Source organism: Cheilinus undulatus, linkage group 18, assembly GCF_018320785.1.
Source record: "Cheilinus undulatus linkage group 18, ASM1832078v1, whole genome shotgun sequence".
In the NCBI taxonomy this organism is placed as follows: domain Eukaryota; kingdom Metazoa; phylum Chordata; class Actinopteri; order Labriformes; family Labridae; genus Cheilinus; species Cheilinus undulatus.
Window position 1 is genome coordinate 16,877,819 of NC_054882.1, and position 17,404 is coordinate 16,895,222.

General features: G+C 39.0%; 2 protein-coding genes across 2 annotated transcripts in view; both read left to right on the forward strand.

Annotated features, from left to right (window-relative positions):
* Window positions 1–3,602, forward strand: part of atr (ATR serine/threonine kinase) — a 28,148-nt gene extending 24,546 nt beyond the window's left edge. The window contains exons 43-48 of the mRNA XM_041812812.1: window positions 326–476; window positions 575–731; window positions 960–1,113; window positions 1,263–1,414; window positions 1,613–1,718; window positions 3,169–3,602. Coding sequence (XP_041668746.1) covers window positions 326–476; window positions 575–731; window positions 960–1,113; window positions 1,263–1,414; window positions 1,613–1,718; window positions 3,169–3,342 — 894 coding nt within the window. The 3' untranslated portion in view covers window positions 3,343–3,602. The remainder of the gene's footprint in view (window positions 1–325; window positions 477–574; window positions 732–959; window positions 1,114–1,262; window positions 1,415–1,612; window positions 1,719–3,168) is intronic.
* An 864-nt stretch (window positions 3,603–4,466) lies between these two features.
* On the forward strand, window positions 4,467–14,503 carry LOC121526371 (endophilin-B1-like). Its single transcript, XM_041812938.1, has 10 exons — window positions 4,467–4,905; window positions 5,176–5,317; window positions 7,951–8,079; window positions 8,165–8,298; window positions 9,126–9,218; window positions 9,385–9,468; window positions 9,563–9,586; window positions 9,848–9,937; window positions 10,554–10,654; window positions 12,827–14,503. The coding sequence occupies exons 1-10, from the start codon at window positions 4,849–4,851 to the stop codon at window positions 13,431–13,433; spliced, it is 1,461 nt and encodes a 486-aa protein (XP_041668872.1). The 5' UTR covers window positions 4,467–4,848; the 3' UTR covers window positions 13,434–14,503.
* Window positions 14,504–17,404: the final 2,901 nt, after the last annotated feature.

Here is a 17,404-nt window from a genome sequence, read left to right on the forward strand (position 1 = left end):
TCTTTCACTGAGTGAAAGAATCACAAAATTGTCTTCACTGCTTTTTTTCTTTGCAAGACAGACTATTTGCCTCACACTGCAAATTTAAACATGCATAAAGAAGTAAAATCATGGACTGGGTGTGCAAGGTTTTTATCAGTCAGTAGATCCTAGAAACGCATTTTAAAATAACAGACTCAGTGTGCAAATTGTTAAAATTTTCAGAAATAATTACTAAGATGAATCAAGACTTTGCTTACATAATATGAAGCAAAACTTTCAAACAAGCGAAGTGTATACTTGGGGTTTTCAGGATCGTTAAATAATGTTTGTGTTGTGCCAATAGTGCTTACGTAAAGATGCTGAGTCAAGACGGAGGGAGCTGCACATCCGTACCTATGCTGTGATACCTCTCAATGAGGAATGTGGCATCATCGAGTGGGTCAATAACACGGCTGGGCTTCGACACATTCTCACTAAGCTGTATAAGGAAAGAGGTATCCTCCCATTAAACATTTATATAAGGAGAGAGAAAAAGTGTGAACAGATATGGTGAAGTTATTTGACTGGTCATATGTGCATATGTGTCTTCTAGGTATTTACCTATCAGGAAAAGAGCTCAGGAAGCTTATTCTGCCAAAGACGGCTCCCTTTGAGGAGAAGCTGAGAATTCACAAGGAGGTGCTCTGTGCTCGACACATCCCCGTTTTCCACGAGTGGTTCCTCCGGACCTTCCCTGACCCCACATCATGGTACAGGACTGCATCATACAACTCTCATACAATTAAGTCCATGAGGGATAAGGCTGTACTGCTAATTTCTTAGAATCCTTGTAAGGTACCACATCTGGAGTTTGATGATTATTTAAGTCAGCATAATAAAAAGATAAGAATCAGTTCAGGTTTAAAACTGGATTTATAATAAGGTGCTAGAAATGATATGCAATTCGACATATCATGTATGTGTGTTTGTGTGTAAAGGTACAGTAGTCGCTCTGCGTACTGTCGCTCCACTGCTGTAATGTCCATGGTGGGCTACATCCTGGGTCTGGGGGATCGCCACGGTGAAAACATCCTATTTGACTCTTTCACTGGGGAGTGTGTTCATGTCGACTTCAACTGCCTCTTCAACAAGGTTTGTGTTTGTCTTAAATTTCATTGAAAATTGAGTGTAATCTACTCTCATATAAAATAGTGAAATAAAAGTTGCAGTTAAACTATTCTCTGTCATCTTTCTCCCCTTATCATTTCTAAAACCCTCTTTCTGTATCTTACTGCCACTAGGGGGAGACATTTGATGTGCCTGAGGTAGTTCCTTTCCGTCTGACCCAAAACATGGTCCACGCTATGGGGCCGATGGGCACTGAGGGTCTGTTCAGACAAGCCTGTGAAGTCACTCTGAGACTAATGAGGGACCAGAGGGAGCCACTCATGAGGTAAATGCATATAAATTACTTTAATATTCAAATGCTCCTCAAGTATTTGTTTCACAACTACAGCCAAAACTAGTTAACCCTATGCAACATGTACATATTAAAAGTACTCACTGAAAAGCTTATCATCTTTATATTTTCTGTCTGTAACCCCTTTCAAAGGCTTTCCAGATTTAGATAATCTGTTTTTCCTCTCTTAAGTGTTCTTAAAACTTTCCTGCATGACCCGCTGGTGGAGTGGAGCAAACAAGCCAAAGGACTATCCAAAACTCAGGCCAACGAGACCGGAGAGATAGTCAATGAAAAGGTGTGTGCATTTCTTGGACTTTGAGAGAAGCTTCTATTTATTAAATACAACTGCATCTCAAAAAATAAGAATATCCTGAAAAAGATATTTTCTTTAGAAAGTTAAATTTCTATATATTCTAGTCCAGATTCATCACATACAAAGTGAAACATTTCCAGACTTTTTTTGTTTTAATCTTGACGATTACGGCTTACAACTTACAAAACTTAAAAAATCCATCATCTCAAAACATTAGAATATTGTGGAAAAGTCCCATTTGCAAAAGTTTCCTTAGCCTTCATTCTCTCACTCTGGTTCAGTACACACAACCACACTCATAGGGAAGACTGCTGACTTGACAAATTTCCAGAGGAAAATCATTGACACCCTTCACAAGGAGGGTAAGCCACGGAAGGTCACTGCTGAAAGGGCAGGATGTTGATAGGCTGTATCAAAGCATATTATGGAAAGCTGACTGAAAGGGGAAAGTGTGGTAAGAAAAGGAGCACAAGCAACAAGGATGAGCTCAGCCTTCAGAGGATTGTCAAATACAGCAGATTCAAGAACTTACCCTAAGTTCTTGAATCTTTACAAGGAGTAGACTGAGGCTGGAGTCAGTGGATCAAGATCCACCATGCAGACGGGAAATGGGCTACAAGTGTTTTGTTCCTCATTTCAAGGCAATCCTGAGCCACAGAGGTCATAAGTGTCTCACCTGGGCTAAGGAGAAAAAGAACTGGTCCATTGCTCAGTGGTCCAAAGTCCTGTTTTCAGACAAAAGTAAATTTTGAATTTCATGTGGAAATCAAGGTCCCAGAGTCTGGAGGAAGATCAGACTGGAATCCAGTGTGAAATTCCACAGTCAGTGATGGTTTGGGGTGCCATGTCATCTGCTGCTGTTGGCCCACTCTGCTTTATCAAGTCCAGAGTCAACTCTGTCAGCCGTCTACCAGGAGACTTTAGGGACCTTCATGCTTCCATCTGCTGAGAAGCTTTATGGAGATACTGATTTCCTTTTCCAGCAGGACTTGGCACCTGCCCACAGTGAAGCCAAAACTACCAGAAACTGGTTTGCTGACCTCGGTATTACTGTACTTGATTGGCCAGCCAACTGGTCTGACCTGAACCCCATAGAGAATCACTGGGGAAATGTCAAGAGGAAGATGAGGCATCAGACTCAGCAATACAGAGGAGGTGAAGGCTGCTATTAGGGCAACCTGAGCTTCATAAAACCCCGGCAGTGCCACAGACTGATCAGCTCCATACCATGTTGCATAGATGCCATTATTTATGTATTTCATGTTATAAATCTTTTTTTGTGATATTCTTATATTTTGAAATAGTGGATTTTTGTGAGCTGAATTAAATCACAGAATAAATCATGATATCCATTTTTTTTAGATTTCCCTGTATTCTCTAAACATCACTTACTTGTATTAGTTTGGTAACATTTCATATCTGTCTCCTCTAGGCTAAAACCCATGTGTGTGACATCGAGCAGCGTCTGCAGGGAGTAATAAAGAGCAGGAACAAAGTCCTGGGTCTACCTCTGTCTATAGAGGGACATGTCCACTACCTCATACAGGAAGCTACTGACGACAAACTTCTCTGTCAGATGTACCTCGGCTGGGGGCCTTACCTGTGATAGACACAAAAAAGAGACTGTAACTACTGTAGAAGCTGCTCTGCTAAAGAATGCACCAACAGTACAACCTTAAATGTTCTGATGTGTATCAGGATCACATGCAAATAAGTATTTTGCACATAAAGTGCATCTTAGTAATGAATGTTGAAATAAAATGTTATGTTGCCATTTATTGTTCTAGCACTTACAGCATTGTTTACAGTTTTCTGGAAACAATATTTGTTGTATTTCTCTACATTCTTTGTAATAAAAGATGTGTTCAGCAGATTTGCATTTGTAGGTAAATGTGTCTGCTAGAATTAGTGGGTCTTTTAATCTCTTAACCCTCCTTAGCCTCTCTTTAGCTGTAAGATTGTTTTAATCCTCTGTGTGTGTGTTTCTCTCCTCTCCACATCTTCAACGCTCCAATCAGCTCACCTTTTTCACAGTGCACCAGTGCTGCTTATGGAAAGAAGGAGAGACCGAAGAAGACTGAGCAGGCATAGAAGGGTAAAGAAGTGAAGCAGAATTTCTTAATTGAGGAAGATTTTTGCTGCGCAGTGATGGGCACAGACACTCAAAAGGTCACTGTGTTTTTTGTCATTACTTTTCTCCTTGTTGTCAATGCCTGGCTGCTCCTGCAGCTTGCTTTTGGATAAAATCATTTAAATATCAGCACTATTTTTTTTTTTATTTCGAGGAAGTTTTTCAAACTCTCACTGGATATCAGCCATTTTTCAGGATGCAATGGATGGCTTTTATCACAGCATGCAAGGATTATTTCTTCAAAACTGCCTTGGAGCTTCCTAGTAGACTTAGTACATTTTCTTCATTTTATGGTTGACAAAGAAGCTGCAGACGATTGTAATTAATCGTGACCAAAAAGAAAGCTGTACTTGAGTTTAAAATATTATTTAACAGCTAAATGACGACTAAATTGGAGGAGCGTAGACATACCGACGAGAGATTATGGTTTTATTTCGAAAATCTGAGCCGGAAGTTTGTGATTTTGATATCGTATGAGGTTTTTTGTAATCGCCCTACTCCATTTAGTCAACAGATACTTAAAAATGTAAGGATTAAAATAGATAATTGTTGTTGTATTTGAAATTCTTAAGTGACATGGGGCTGTGTGATAGCTAGTAGAGAACTTACGGGGAGAGGGGTAATGATAGCGGGTCTCATAATACAACCAAGGGGCATTGGTGGCCCGTTACACCCGAACAGAGCCTCTAAACCCGGGGTAAAACAGCCAACATGTCCTAAGAAGTTCTCATCATAGCCGGAGGATAAATCGTCACACGCAGGTGCCTGCACTTGCGCCGCCTCCGTGTCTGTGTGCTGTATTGGTAGGTGTTTACCAACAGTAATCTTGCTAACAGGGAGAGTGATAGTTAGCGGATCAAGTCATGGCGACGTTAGCTAGAAATTGTTGCCGGTCACTGGGCTTTTTATAGCCAACGTCAGTCCTCCTGGACCGTTGACGTCCTGTTGGACCACCGAGGACAGCGCGCGACCTTGAGGATCATGGATTTCACGCGGCTTGCTGTAGATGCTGGACAGTTCATCAACCGTGCTGTTCAGGTAATAGACCCTCGAGATCCCTGAAAACGTGCCTCAGTTAACGTTTAATTATATTGTCTGCTGTTAACTAGGAAATGTATTCCTATTAGTGTCTGTTAATTGTTACTTAATAGTCCCAAACGTCAATTAAGACATTAATTTCTCCCTTAAGAGAACGGAATCACTCCCATAACTGACGTAATGTACGTAAATAGAATACAAGCGACAAAGCTAGCATAGCATTTTCGCTCTTTAATCTTTATTGACGTGTAATTTAAATGTTCCCCTCAGTACACAGGGGAGAGTCTTGGCCAGGCAGACAAGACTCCGTTGGACCCCGGACTGGAGGCGCTTTTGGCCCGTGCTGACGCCACCAAGACCTGGACCGACCAGATAATCTCCCAGACTGAGGTTTTACTGCAGCCCAACCCCGGTAAGAGACTTACAGTGTTTTTATTTTATTTATTCGTGCTCATTCAAGGAAGTTGAGTGCTGGTTCTAAATGTCTTGAATTTCATATAGAGTCCCTTTACTAAATTGCCTTCCTTTCATTTTAGAAATGCGTACTTTTATTGATTATGAACTGATGGAAGTCACTATGTCAACAGGAGGTCACTGCACTGACCTAGAGCAGTGGTTCCTACATTCCCTCCTAAAGGACCCCCTATACTCCCATCTAAGAAAAGCTCTAAGACCCTTAGGGTCCACTTGGAAAAAATTAACATCAATTTTAATTGTTTTCATTGAGAAAACCCCACCTGTTCTTACCAGTGGTTGAAATTCCTGATCTTTTTAGTGATCTGGGTCATTTAGCTCTGCTCACCAAGAATAGCCAGCTCTTCATTTGGATACCAGTTTGGCATCATTTGACCTACCAAATTTAGCAGTGTCATGACATATGACAGGTATTTTACTCCAATTATTCTTATTTTTTTTAATACATTACAATGCCATGTAATTATTTTTTTAGATATTCTGTCTTCTGAAAATACATTGTTGTATTGCTCTCTGGCTGGGCTGTATGACACACCTGATGCAAAACAATGTTACCCCATCAAGTTGTGTGCCTAACGCATGGTGTGCCTGTGGTAGACACGGACACACACAAAATATATAATTAGAAGAAAAATCTTATATTTCTCATAGAAGAGCCAACACTTTGTACTGGCTCATTCAGGAACCACACATCACTAGTTCTTGCCAAAAGGTCTATGTATAATGTTTCATTATTACAAAAATTAGGGCCAGTCCAAAAATAATAATAAAGAGGATCTGTTAATTTTCAAGTAAAAAAAACTCGAAATTCTCAGGTTTTAAAAGTTGTTAATAAGAGAAAAAACATAGAACTGTATGACTTTAAAAGGTTTAAATGCACATCGACTAAACCTCAGAATTTTCAAGATTATTAAATCCAAATGTTGTAAATCCAACGTCTTTTTTCAATTTGGTTTCTTGTAAATTTTTGACGTCACACTCTTGTAAATCTATGATTTTAAAAACTTGAACTTACAGGGTTTCTAATGTGTAAGACTTTTTAAACATGGAAATTCTGATATTTTTTTAGTAAATTTACAGCTTTTTAAACCCTGAAATTCAAAGTTTATTTCCTTGTAAATGTATGATTTACATTCTCAGAAATGCTGTTTTTTTTCCTTCCCAATTTTTGAAAAATCATTTTTGCTCCAAAATGAACAGATCTGCTTTATTTTTCTACCTTTAAGGCTTACTCTAACATGCCTTCTTATATGTCTAAATCTATTTTTAAAAGGATATGCCTACATCTAGTTTTGACAACGTCAGAGCAGACAGGGTCTTGCCCCCAAGCCCAAGATCTTTGGTACTCTTTGGTAGCCTGACCCCAGGTTGGGAACCTTTGACTTAGAGCATATACCAAACCTCCTCATCAAAGTGTTAATTTTGTTGACTAAAACTATGGCTACAAATGTTTTTTGACTACTTTTTTCTATGAGGAAGACTAGACAAATACTAGCTAAACATAAATGTTTGGTGATAAAATCCCTGAAAAGTAAGTTTGTTTTTTGTAGAGGAGACTGAAATGTTAGTGCTGGACTGTTGGACATTCAAAATCCATGATATTTCTCTCATATAAGGTATGTCAGTAAACTAAAAGTAATTCTAATCTAAAGACAAAAACTAGATTTAAAATAGCTACTAAGATCACCATTGCCTTATATCTACCTGACTTACACACGGCTGCATCAATTAGTATGAATGTATCGCAACACTTGTAATGAAAACAAAAGGTAGTCTGGGTGGTTTCAAATCTAAAAATATGTTCATATTCAGGATGTTGTTCTGTGCATGTAGATAATAATCGGCTGTACAGTTGTCCTGATAACACACCATCACCATCCTCTAGCCTGCACCAAACCACAAATAACTATAGACATGCATTATCACTGGCCATTATGGTCTACCACTGAGTGACTTTGCATTTCTCCTCTGGGACCCAGTATTTCAGCTCTGCATGCCTGGACTGTTATGCTGTATTCAGAAGAAAAGGGATGGTTATTCTTTTGCTTGTTATATTCAATTACCTCAGCTAATAGAATAATGAATGAGTGGACTGTAAAATATGAAGTAAAGGGAGCGTTTAGCTGCCAGAAATCATAATCTTATACATTTATTCATCGTCAAGGGTATATTTGCAGATCGTGTCTTGTTTATATATGACCAAGAGCTATTAGTCTCTCTGAGGAATAATTATTGCTTACTTAAGAAGAACCTGAAGGGCTTAGAGGGAGGAGAAGCAGTTTGCAAGCAGCTGCCTACTGTTGTGTGTCATGTAACTTTACAAAATGTCTATGTTTAAACTAGAGAATACAGTATTTAACTAATGCAATATTAGTGTATTCTCTAGCAGCAGGTCAGCAGGACACCTATATTAATCTCAAACAGTGTCTAGTTAAATGTTTGTTTATGTGTCCATGTAATTCTTAAAAGCATCTCCTAAAATATCTAGAAAATGTCAGAATAAATAGACAGTGCACTGTGAAAAGAGAAAGCCCTGGTATGTGAGATGAGCTGTCTTTCCCTGGTGAACAGGAGCACGGTTTGAGGACCGCCTGTACGAGCATCTGGATTGGAGTGTCCCACCACGGCCACGTGCACATGAGGTATTGGGAGATCTAATGATCCAGGCTGGACTGGAGATAGGTTCCAGCACACCGTATGGTAAGTACATATTCATGTGGAACATGTTCATCTCATAAATGCAGATTTGTTTCATACAGCTGTAGTTATGTTTTTACGTGTTCAGGAACAGCACTGCTCAAATGTGGGGAGACTCAGAAGCAACTTGGGGAAGCAGAGCGACAGTTTGTCCAGAGCACCAACATCCACTATCTCAACCCTCTGAAGAGTTTCTCTGATGGGGAATACAAAGCCATACAGGTAAAAGACAAATCACTAATACCAGGATGGAGAGAATATGCAAATATTGTACTAAAAAAAAGTACAACTTGGTTTAAAACGTGCCTGATTTAAAGAAAATTACTGGTCTATAAATTGCTAAGTTTAAAAAAAGTCATTAATTTGAAGAACTGGGTGATATGGCCTGAATGCCATATCACAGTGTTTATTTCTACCTTTCACTGTAAGATTATTGTATCCTGGTATCGCAAAATTGAAAGAGATAATGCATTTAAATGCATTTTCAGAGGTTGCAATCCCCTTCTCCCCCAAAGCAACCCTGTGATGTCATACTAAAGTCATGTCTGAGCATGATGTGAAATCCATCTTTAACATGAAAGCGGTAGATTTTAATAAATGTACCTTGTGGAGTGCACTTTCTTGAAAAGACTCTTCAATTCAAAATGAGAAGCAAGCAGTGGAGGTTTGCAAATTTGAGAAGGGAATTTCTGCACAGCTGAGAAATGTCCTGTGGGGCCACACTGAGAGAGGATGCTACACATTACCGGGGGGGGGGTCTCAACTACTGAGCTCAGTTGCAGATGCTATGCAGACTGTAGCAAAGTACAAAACATCCACCAAAATGTACTTAGGTAAAAGTAAAATTACTCAAAAAGCTATTCAGTGAAAGTAACAGGAGTAAATTCAATTTACTGCTTGTATCTCTGACAAATAGATACCTTTTATGGTTATGTGTTTGGATATCATATTCTCAATAATGTCTTTTCTAATCTCCCTCATCGCACAGTTTTCCCTCAGTTTGCTTGTATATGTAATGTGATTTTCATTGAGTGTGAAATTGTTCATAGACAGAGCGTAGGATGTTGGTGAATAAGCGTTTGGACTTGGACATTGCTCATACCAGACTGAGGAAAGCTCATGAAGCTGACCGAGAGGCCAGAGTAAGTTACATTTCTTGATCTTCATGTCTAAGAAACATGATAGCTTTTTAATATATAAAAATTTCCTCCATTACATTCATCATATCTATATTAAACACACTAAAATCTCTTTGTACTATCATTTAGTTAATGTAAATATTCCCAATCTCCTGCTCCCTTCCATCAGAACCTGAATGCAAACCCACAGGACGATGACTACGTGGCTCATGTCTCCTACATGTTCAGCTTCCTGCGTGTGAAATGGCTAAAGGTCAGTGACACTGAAAGGTCATGAACATTGACAGGCACAGCTTTAACCACTATTTGGTCATATAAGTAATTTTTTGTCTCTCTTATCCAATCAGATGTGGGCTCAGGAAATCTCTCAGGTAAGCATATCTCTACACGCACACAGAGCTTATATAAATATTCATCATGCTGTAAAAGAGGGAGACTATTTTAACACAGCCAGCAGTTATACAATCCTGTATGCTGCGGCAACCCGGAGTAATTATTTTCTTTCTTCTGTCAAGCTTATTTAGACTTAAGCTGTTAAAGGATTAAGTTTTTGCTAATGAGGAATTTTCAGAAAATAAGCATGGCATTATTAGACTATAAAAGATGATGTGTGTGCCTGTGTTTGTGTGTAGGCAGAGATGGAGCTGAGGATTTGTCAGAGTCTCTTCGATCGACAGTCTGAAATTACGAGACGAGTTGTGGAGGGAATCAGCAACACTCACGTATGTGCAGAAAAAGCACTCATGCTCATACGTAGAAATACAAAAAATGTGGATCAATTTTGTTTCTAAGTTTGGAAAGTGTTTGTTACATCAGCACTAGGGCCATGAAAAAAATAATAGAGAGTTGTCAATTTCAATAAAAACAACTCCAAATGTTGTAGATCAATAAGGTGTACATTTATGAGAAACAATACTCTTAATATTTTAGATTTAGTTTAATAGTTACAAAAAATAAACCTCTGATATTCTCAAAGATTGTAATCTTACCAGGAAGGAAAGCATACTGGATGCTATTTGCCTTGTATCATGCTTGCAGATAGCCTAATCAAATTTTACTTTATATGTGGCTATTTTTTAGGATTTTTATGGTCTAGAATTCTAACTTGAAGGCTTTTTTCCCTTGGACATGTATGACTACTTTTTCTTTATTTTTTTTTTAAAGATTTTTTGGAACGGCTGCAGTATGATATTATAGTATAATATTTCTGGATTAAACGAATACTCTTAAAACAGCAAAGAGTATGAGTTAAGGGTGCAGAGTTTATTAATACGATTGTAATTTATTTGCATAGTAAAATCTTTTTTAATCTGTTTGATGTCCCCCCCCCCCCCCCAGACCAATCATATGAGGAGCCTTACTGACTTTGTGGAGGGTCAGGCCTGTTATTTTGACCAATGCAACCAGTATGCTCAGGAGCTTCAGAAACAGCTGGCCAGGTCTGTCAGTGTTTTATTACCTTTAAATAACTTATCCTGTAAAACTGAATTAAGGCATTGAAGTCCCCCAGTGGCCTCCCTTTAGTTCATATGTCTTTACAAACTGAGAATAAAGTTTACTCCAAAGTTTTCTCACACAACACTACAAAGCTACAGCATACAGCTTTACTCTGAAAAAATATAAATGTACATCTTAAATTATGCAGTGTAATCTTCAATCCAACACATTTGTAACAGGACACAACAACTGTTTAAATCACAACAGGGCAAGACAGTCTGGCTGCTGACTGCAGCTCTCAGACGCCCCCTCTTACAGAACACTACTGTGAGACGCTGCCTTTGTCAGGACAGAAATACATGCTAAACTTTCAAAATAAAATCAGATCAAACTTCTAGTTAGGGTTAGGGATGCATGATATGATTGGCATATCGGTATCAGCAGATATAGACATTTCTGCTGATATTTACAACCAATATTTTGGTTATAAAAACCTGTCTATATCAGCTGTAAATATCTGCCATACAACAAATAAGTTGAGTTTTAGGCTGGACCAACAGGCCTACGTCAGCTGAAGTCTTTTTTTTTTTTTGTTCATCATCATCATCATTCCTTACAATTGAAAGTGTGTTTTAAGGACTGAAATGTGTCAATTTGTTCATCTTTAAACTTTAAATTGTCTGTTTTAATGAATTAAGATTTAGGTCTGAACTACATTTGACTTTTGATATTAGTATCAGCTAAAAATAATTTGTAAATATTGGCATATCGAATGTAGGAACAAAAACAATGTCATATATCCTTAGTTTGGTTGAAGGTAAAGGTAAGGGTTAGGCTACAAGAAGTTAACTCAAAAACGTGAACTACAACTCCTAATTACAAAATGTTGTAAGCTAAAGTAGCCAAGGCTAAAGCTAACAAGCTAACAAGCTACATTAGCTATGTAAGCTACATGACTAATGTAGTAGAAGACTGTACATCTATACAGGTTTGTAAATCTTATAAACCCACATTTAATTCATGTAAAATAGCTACATAGCTAAGTCTAAAAAAGCTACATAAGCTATGTAGGTAATTTAGCTATGCTAGCATTAGCTTTATTTGTTAAATCATGCGCTACTAAAGCAAATGTTGCTACATTGACTTAGGTAGTAACATTAAGTAACATTAACTTCATAGCTAGAGTAGCTACGTCAGTGTTAGCAAATTCTAACGAAGTAGCTAAAGCTACTGAAGCTAAAGTGAGCTACTGTTCACCTAGCTACTTCTTAAACAGGTCCATACATAATTATATCCTTGATTAGACCTATGACCTTTTTTCTGTTTTATTTATGAAATGTTCTCCAGTCTGTCGTGTTTGCAGTGTGGTTAATTCACAAATTTAACTGCCAGACTTTGTTTATAAATTAAGTTTAATTTAGAAATAAAGTGGACATAAGTTTTATCCGCAATTCATGTCACTTCTGTACTGACAGAGTCCGTGTCCCACGGTAGTGGTCTGCAAGAGGGGCTGTCTGAGATCTGCGGTCTGCAGCTAGACCCATCTCCAACAAGGACCAAATCAATATGGTTTAAGGGTTCTGAGTTTTAAAGGACCATTTCTCTGTTTCTAGAAACAAAACCACAGTGTATCACTAAGTGTAAGCTGAGATGGCCCCATTTTTAGACTCAGACAACCTACTCTTAGAAAGAGGAAATCAGGCACTCCACGCATAAAATATAAAAAATGAGGAAGCAAATTCTTAAAAAGCCTTTTTTGTAATGGCCAAGTCAGTTTTAAAAAAAGCTCTGGCTTTTAAGTGTTTCCTTCCTCATTTTTTGCTGTTTTTGCTGTTCTTCTTTTTATATTGGTCAAAATGTTTTCCATGCATTTAAGGTTGAATCATGTTTAGGTACCAACAAATTGCTTGCACACATCCATATTGCTACCTGAGTATTATTCTAAATGCATCATATGAGTTAAAATTTGAAGCTTTTGGTTTTGACACTGCACTGACAAAATGCAGCTCCTGTAGCCCCACTAGCAAAATTCACAGTATTTTGCCACAGAGTAGTAGTCGTTGCAGCCAGGACATCCCAGGTCCCTCGTAAATCACAAAACTGCAGAGCACAGCTTTCAAAGTTTATTAATTTTTCATATAAATGGCTTAGTTATGAGTTTCTTTCTTTTGCAGCATTCCAGCTGTCCTCTGCTCCAATAACTGGCAGTCAGAAATTACTACCGAAGGCAATCATCCATCAACAAGCAACCATGTAGCTAATGAGCCCACCGGGTTAAATCACGTCAACCCGATTCCTGTAGAAGTGCACCAAATTCCAGACTTTGACCAGGACTCATGGACAGTAAATCCACCACCCAGACCCGAGGAAACAATGTCAGGCTCCTTTGTAACCACACAGCCGACTAATCAAACAAACAGGAACAATAACAACAACACCTTCGCTGCTAACGGCCAGGACACAAGCCAGTGTGCAGCCTCCAACCAAGCATCTGATCACGCCTGTACACCAATCTCACAGAGTCTACCATCAGATCAGACCAATGGAGCAACAGCTGGGGCTGGTGACCTGAGCTTAACGGAGGTTTCCCCCCCTTCTGAGATCAGCGATAGCTCAAATGAGCCTCAGATAGCAAATGCAGTAGAGAGTGAGACCATGGCAACCAATGATAATGCTGTTGAGACCTTGGGAACCAATGGCATGGCTACTGAGCCTGAAACAACCAGTGAACCCTCAAACCACCTGCCTGCCGTTAATGGAGAGGATGTCCAGGAGTCATGATTATCCAGTCAGTAAAATGTGTCAGCTGGAAGGATCTTTGGCTGGTTTAAACCAGTTGTAACTGACATTGCGTATTGAAGAATCGTCTTTTTTTAGATAGAGAGAAAACCTCTAGGAAAATGTGTGAAGTGTTTGTGAAAGTGCTTTTTTTTCTAAAGGTGATCTAGTGCCACAATCACTACAGCCTTTAGCCATGTTATGATTAATAATTAGCATAATTGATGACTGTTTTCATTATCAGTCACCTTGTTGTAATGGATTTAATGCAGACAGTAAGATTTCCAAGCTTCTGGCTGGGAGATGAGGCCTGGCTGACGGTTGTTAATTCTTTTTTTTTTTTTTTAGCTAAATGAAGCTAATGAAGCTCTGTGCCAAGTCTACTCTACTTGTGTATATTTGTTGTTGTGAGAGCGTAGTTCCATGTTTGTGTGTCCTCATCTGCCACTTCCCAGTGTTTACAGCTCACCCAGACCTGTAACACCTCAAAAAAGAATTATGTGTATGTTTACGTACGGGACTCTGCCCCCGCTTGAAGTTGAGGTCATTTTTCCATGTGAAACATGTCACTTACGTGCGTTTGGGAGCCCCGTGAGGTGACAAAAAACACCAAGCTAAAGAGAGTCTTTATGCTATAGCATGGCAAAAACTGTTGCCTCATATGTTCTCTGGGTGTTTCCCCCTGTGCTTAGTCAAATCACAAACTCACTCTTAGCCCTTTACCCCCTCAAAGCCCCCACTAGATGAAATGGATAGAAGTTTCCATGTCCAGATGTTGTTCATTTTCTCTGTTAGGGCAGCCCTGCTCTACTGTGGTGTGGGTCTACTCTGGGGACCCCTTGATGGAAACAAGCATTAATGTAGCACTAACCCTACTGATGTAATCACCCAACAGCTCTACGCTCCACACTTCTGTCCCAAAATGTAAAGAAGTGTGCCCGTATGGATAGAAACACTTCAATTGTAGCTGCTGCCAGTTTTATACTTGTTAAAGACTGTAGATTGAGCTGATGTCAGCTCAAAGTTGGGCTTTTTATTTTTTTTTTCATGTGAAAATGTGGAAATAAATATGAAAACAGTGATGTCAAGTGTTCATTCTTGTACTCCTGTTTCTTAAAGTTCCTCATTAAAATCGGCTTTGTGCAGAGTGTACTTTCTAACCCCAGCCAATCCTAATGACCTAATCTAATACGTATAATCATTAAGAATACAAGAATCTGTCATATCATTCAGAGGTGCTGATGCTGAAGCTAGCAGTTAAGCTTGGCTTATGTCACTGAGTGCTGTATCATTGTTTTTATAAACAGGATAATGAGATCTGGTAGTGTATGACATTTGCTACAACCTCAGGACTTGCACACAGTCCATATGTGACATAATCTTTTTATTTCTTGATGGATGTAACTAAATCTGAGGGATGTTTAGTGCCTTGAATTTTTTTGTGTCAATCTGATGACACACTTTCAATAGCCTTTTCTCTGAGTTGCTTGGAGTGTTCTTTTGTCTTCATGGTGTAATGGTAGCCAGGAATACTGATTAACCAGCACCAACTGGCTTAACCTCTGTTGAATTAGGTCTGTCAACTACAAGGGGTGCATATTTATGCAATCATGTATTTTGCCTGGTATTTTTGTTTGATTGACATAATTTGGTAAAACTGACCATGATTGATTCATAAAATCAATAAAGGAGTAAAACATCCAAGGAGGCGAATATACTTAAAAGCACCATAAGTTGTGTGTGATCCTCTTGTATTTTGCTCCCACTTCTGCTGTCTTTCTTGGCTGGCGCTCCACAAACAGATCAGATTGATTAAACTCAGGTTATGTGATATTGATCTAAGTTCAGCCAGGAGGCCCCTTGTCCACTAACACCATAAAGATTTCTATTACTCCACTATATCGTCTTTACATTTAAGAGGGGGCCTCATAGGAGGCATAACTAGCACTTAAAGATGGATTAAATAGCGTTCTCCTTTCCTGTAGCGTTCCTATGACTCAGCCAAACAAGAAAAAGCTCTCCTCAATCTGTCTCTCACTGCTCATGAGTTCCTGTTCAACACTTTATTACAGCAAGTCCTAACAACGTCACTGACAATTTCCTGCATGCGTCATGTCCATCAGCAGAGATAGGAGCTCTGATTCTGTTCCGGCTGTGTGAAGCAGGAAGCTGAAATACTATTCTGTAGGTCTGGCTGTGAGTTAGTTACAAAGGCAGATTAGGGGAAATTCAATTACTTTGGCTCCTTCATGTCCTGTGCCTGAAAAGGGTAGATAAAATAGTTGTGGCCTATTGTACAGTTTGATACCAGCCTGTATTCAACAGGATGGGAGTGTTAACTGAGAAAGAGGAACCATGTCTAAATCTGTACTTGGTTTATAAATCCATGTCTGCTGATTTGCAGTATATGGGTACAGATAGGTAAATACTATTACCTTCTTCAGAGAGTGAAGAGTCTACCATAGCCATAGAAACCACATCAGCCAAGTAAGGCCAATTTATTTTTATTTAAAGCTCAGTCTAAAACCCTATATTTAGATCTAAATTTTAATATTAGACAAGATAAACGGGTAAATACAAAATGCTGTTTTCAAATTTTTTAATTATAAAGGGGGAAAAAAGCCATCCCAGTCTACAAAGGCCTATGTGAAAAAGTCATCTCCCCCTTGTTAAATCATGAATTAACTGTGATTAACCACATTTTTTGGAAAGCTGAGTTCACCTTCACTAGCCACGCCCAGGCCTGATTACTGCCAGACCCGTTGGATCAGGACAGCCATTATCCACAAATGGGGAAAACTTGGAACAGTGGTATACCTTCCCATTTCTGAGGCTTTGGGTCTCCAGCCAACATTGGTGAGAGCCATTATCCACAAATTGAGAAAACTTGGAACAGTGTTGAACCTTCACTGAAACCTTCCCATTTCTAAGACTTTGGGACTCAGCCAACCACAGTGAGAGCCGTTATCCTCAAAATGAGAAAACTTGGAACAGTGTTGAACCTTCCCAGGAGTGGCTGGCCTACCAAATTTCTCCAAGACTCATCCAGGAGGTCACAGAAGATCCCAGAATGACACCTAAAGACCTGCAGGCCTCACTTGACTTAGTTAAGGTCGGTGTTTATGATAAGAAAGAGACTGGGCAACAATGGCATCATGGGAGAGTTCCAAGACCACAATCACTGCTTGTATTTACTCAGGTTACCTTTGTCTAATATATAAATAATATATGTATAAATTTTGACAATCATTGACTATTCTGTAACAGCACTAGACCTTCTTATTCATACATTCTAACCATGTCTTTATTATTTACTGTATTTCAGTCATATATCCATGGTATCCACCTTCTCTCTTCCTACATCAAGGGGATAAAAAGGATACACCCTGTTCTCATAAAAACTGCCTGTGTTGGCTGATTCTGCAGCGTTAATGTTAGTGTGTGGTTTGTTCTTGTGGAAAGTCCTGTTCCTGTTTTGAGACGTCTGTTTTTAAGTTCTGCTGACAACACCCTTTGTCCCATTTTCCCTCATCTTCCTGCTCCATCCTGAAAAACTAGACGAAAGGATCTGTCCTTGTCTGATTCTCTCCCATCTACTCCAACTTTCATTCTTGCTTTCCATCCTTCTCTCTCAGTTTTTTTTTTCTGCCAATCTGTCATGTCTCATCATCCCTCCCCCTCACTGCCAGCTGGGAGAGTTTAGTGTGACAGCTTAACTGTAGGTGTGGTGTGCAGGTGGGGGTGGTGAGCAGAGTCTGGTGGCTGCTGGTAAATGTAGCCCCTTTTTTCATGAAGTCACATGACCACATATATAGAAAAATGGCACAAATGAGAACAAGATGAGAGTACCCACTGTGTCTACCGTGCATTTACACTGAATTTTATGTCAAGTTATTGCTTTACCTAGCAGAATTATTCATGCAAACTGGAAAGAAATGAACTTACCTCCAAAGTGTGTCAGGTTTTTTCGGCAA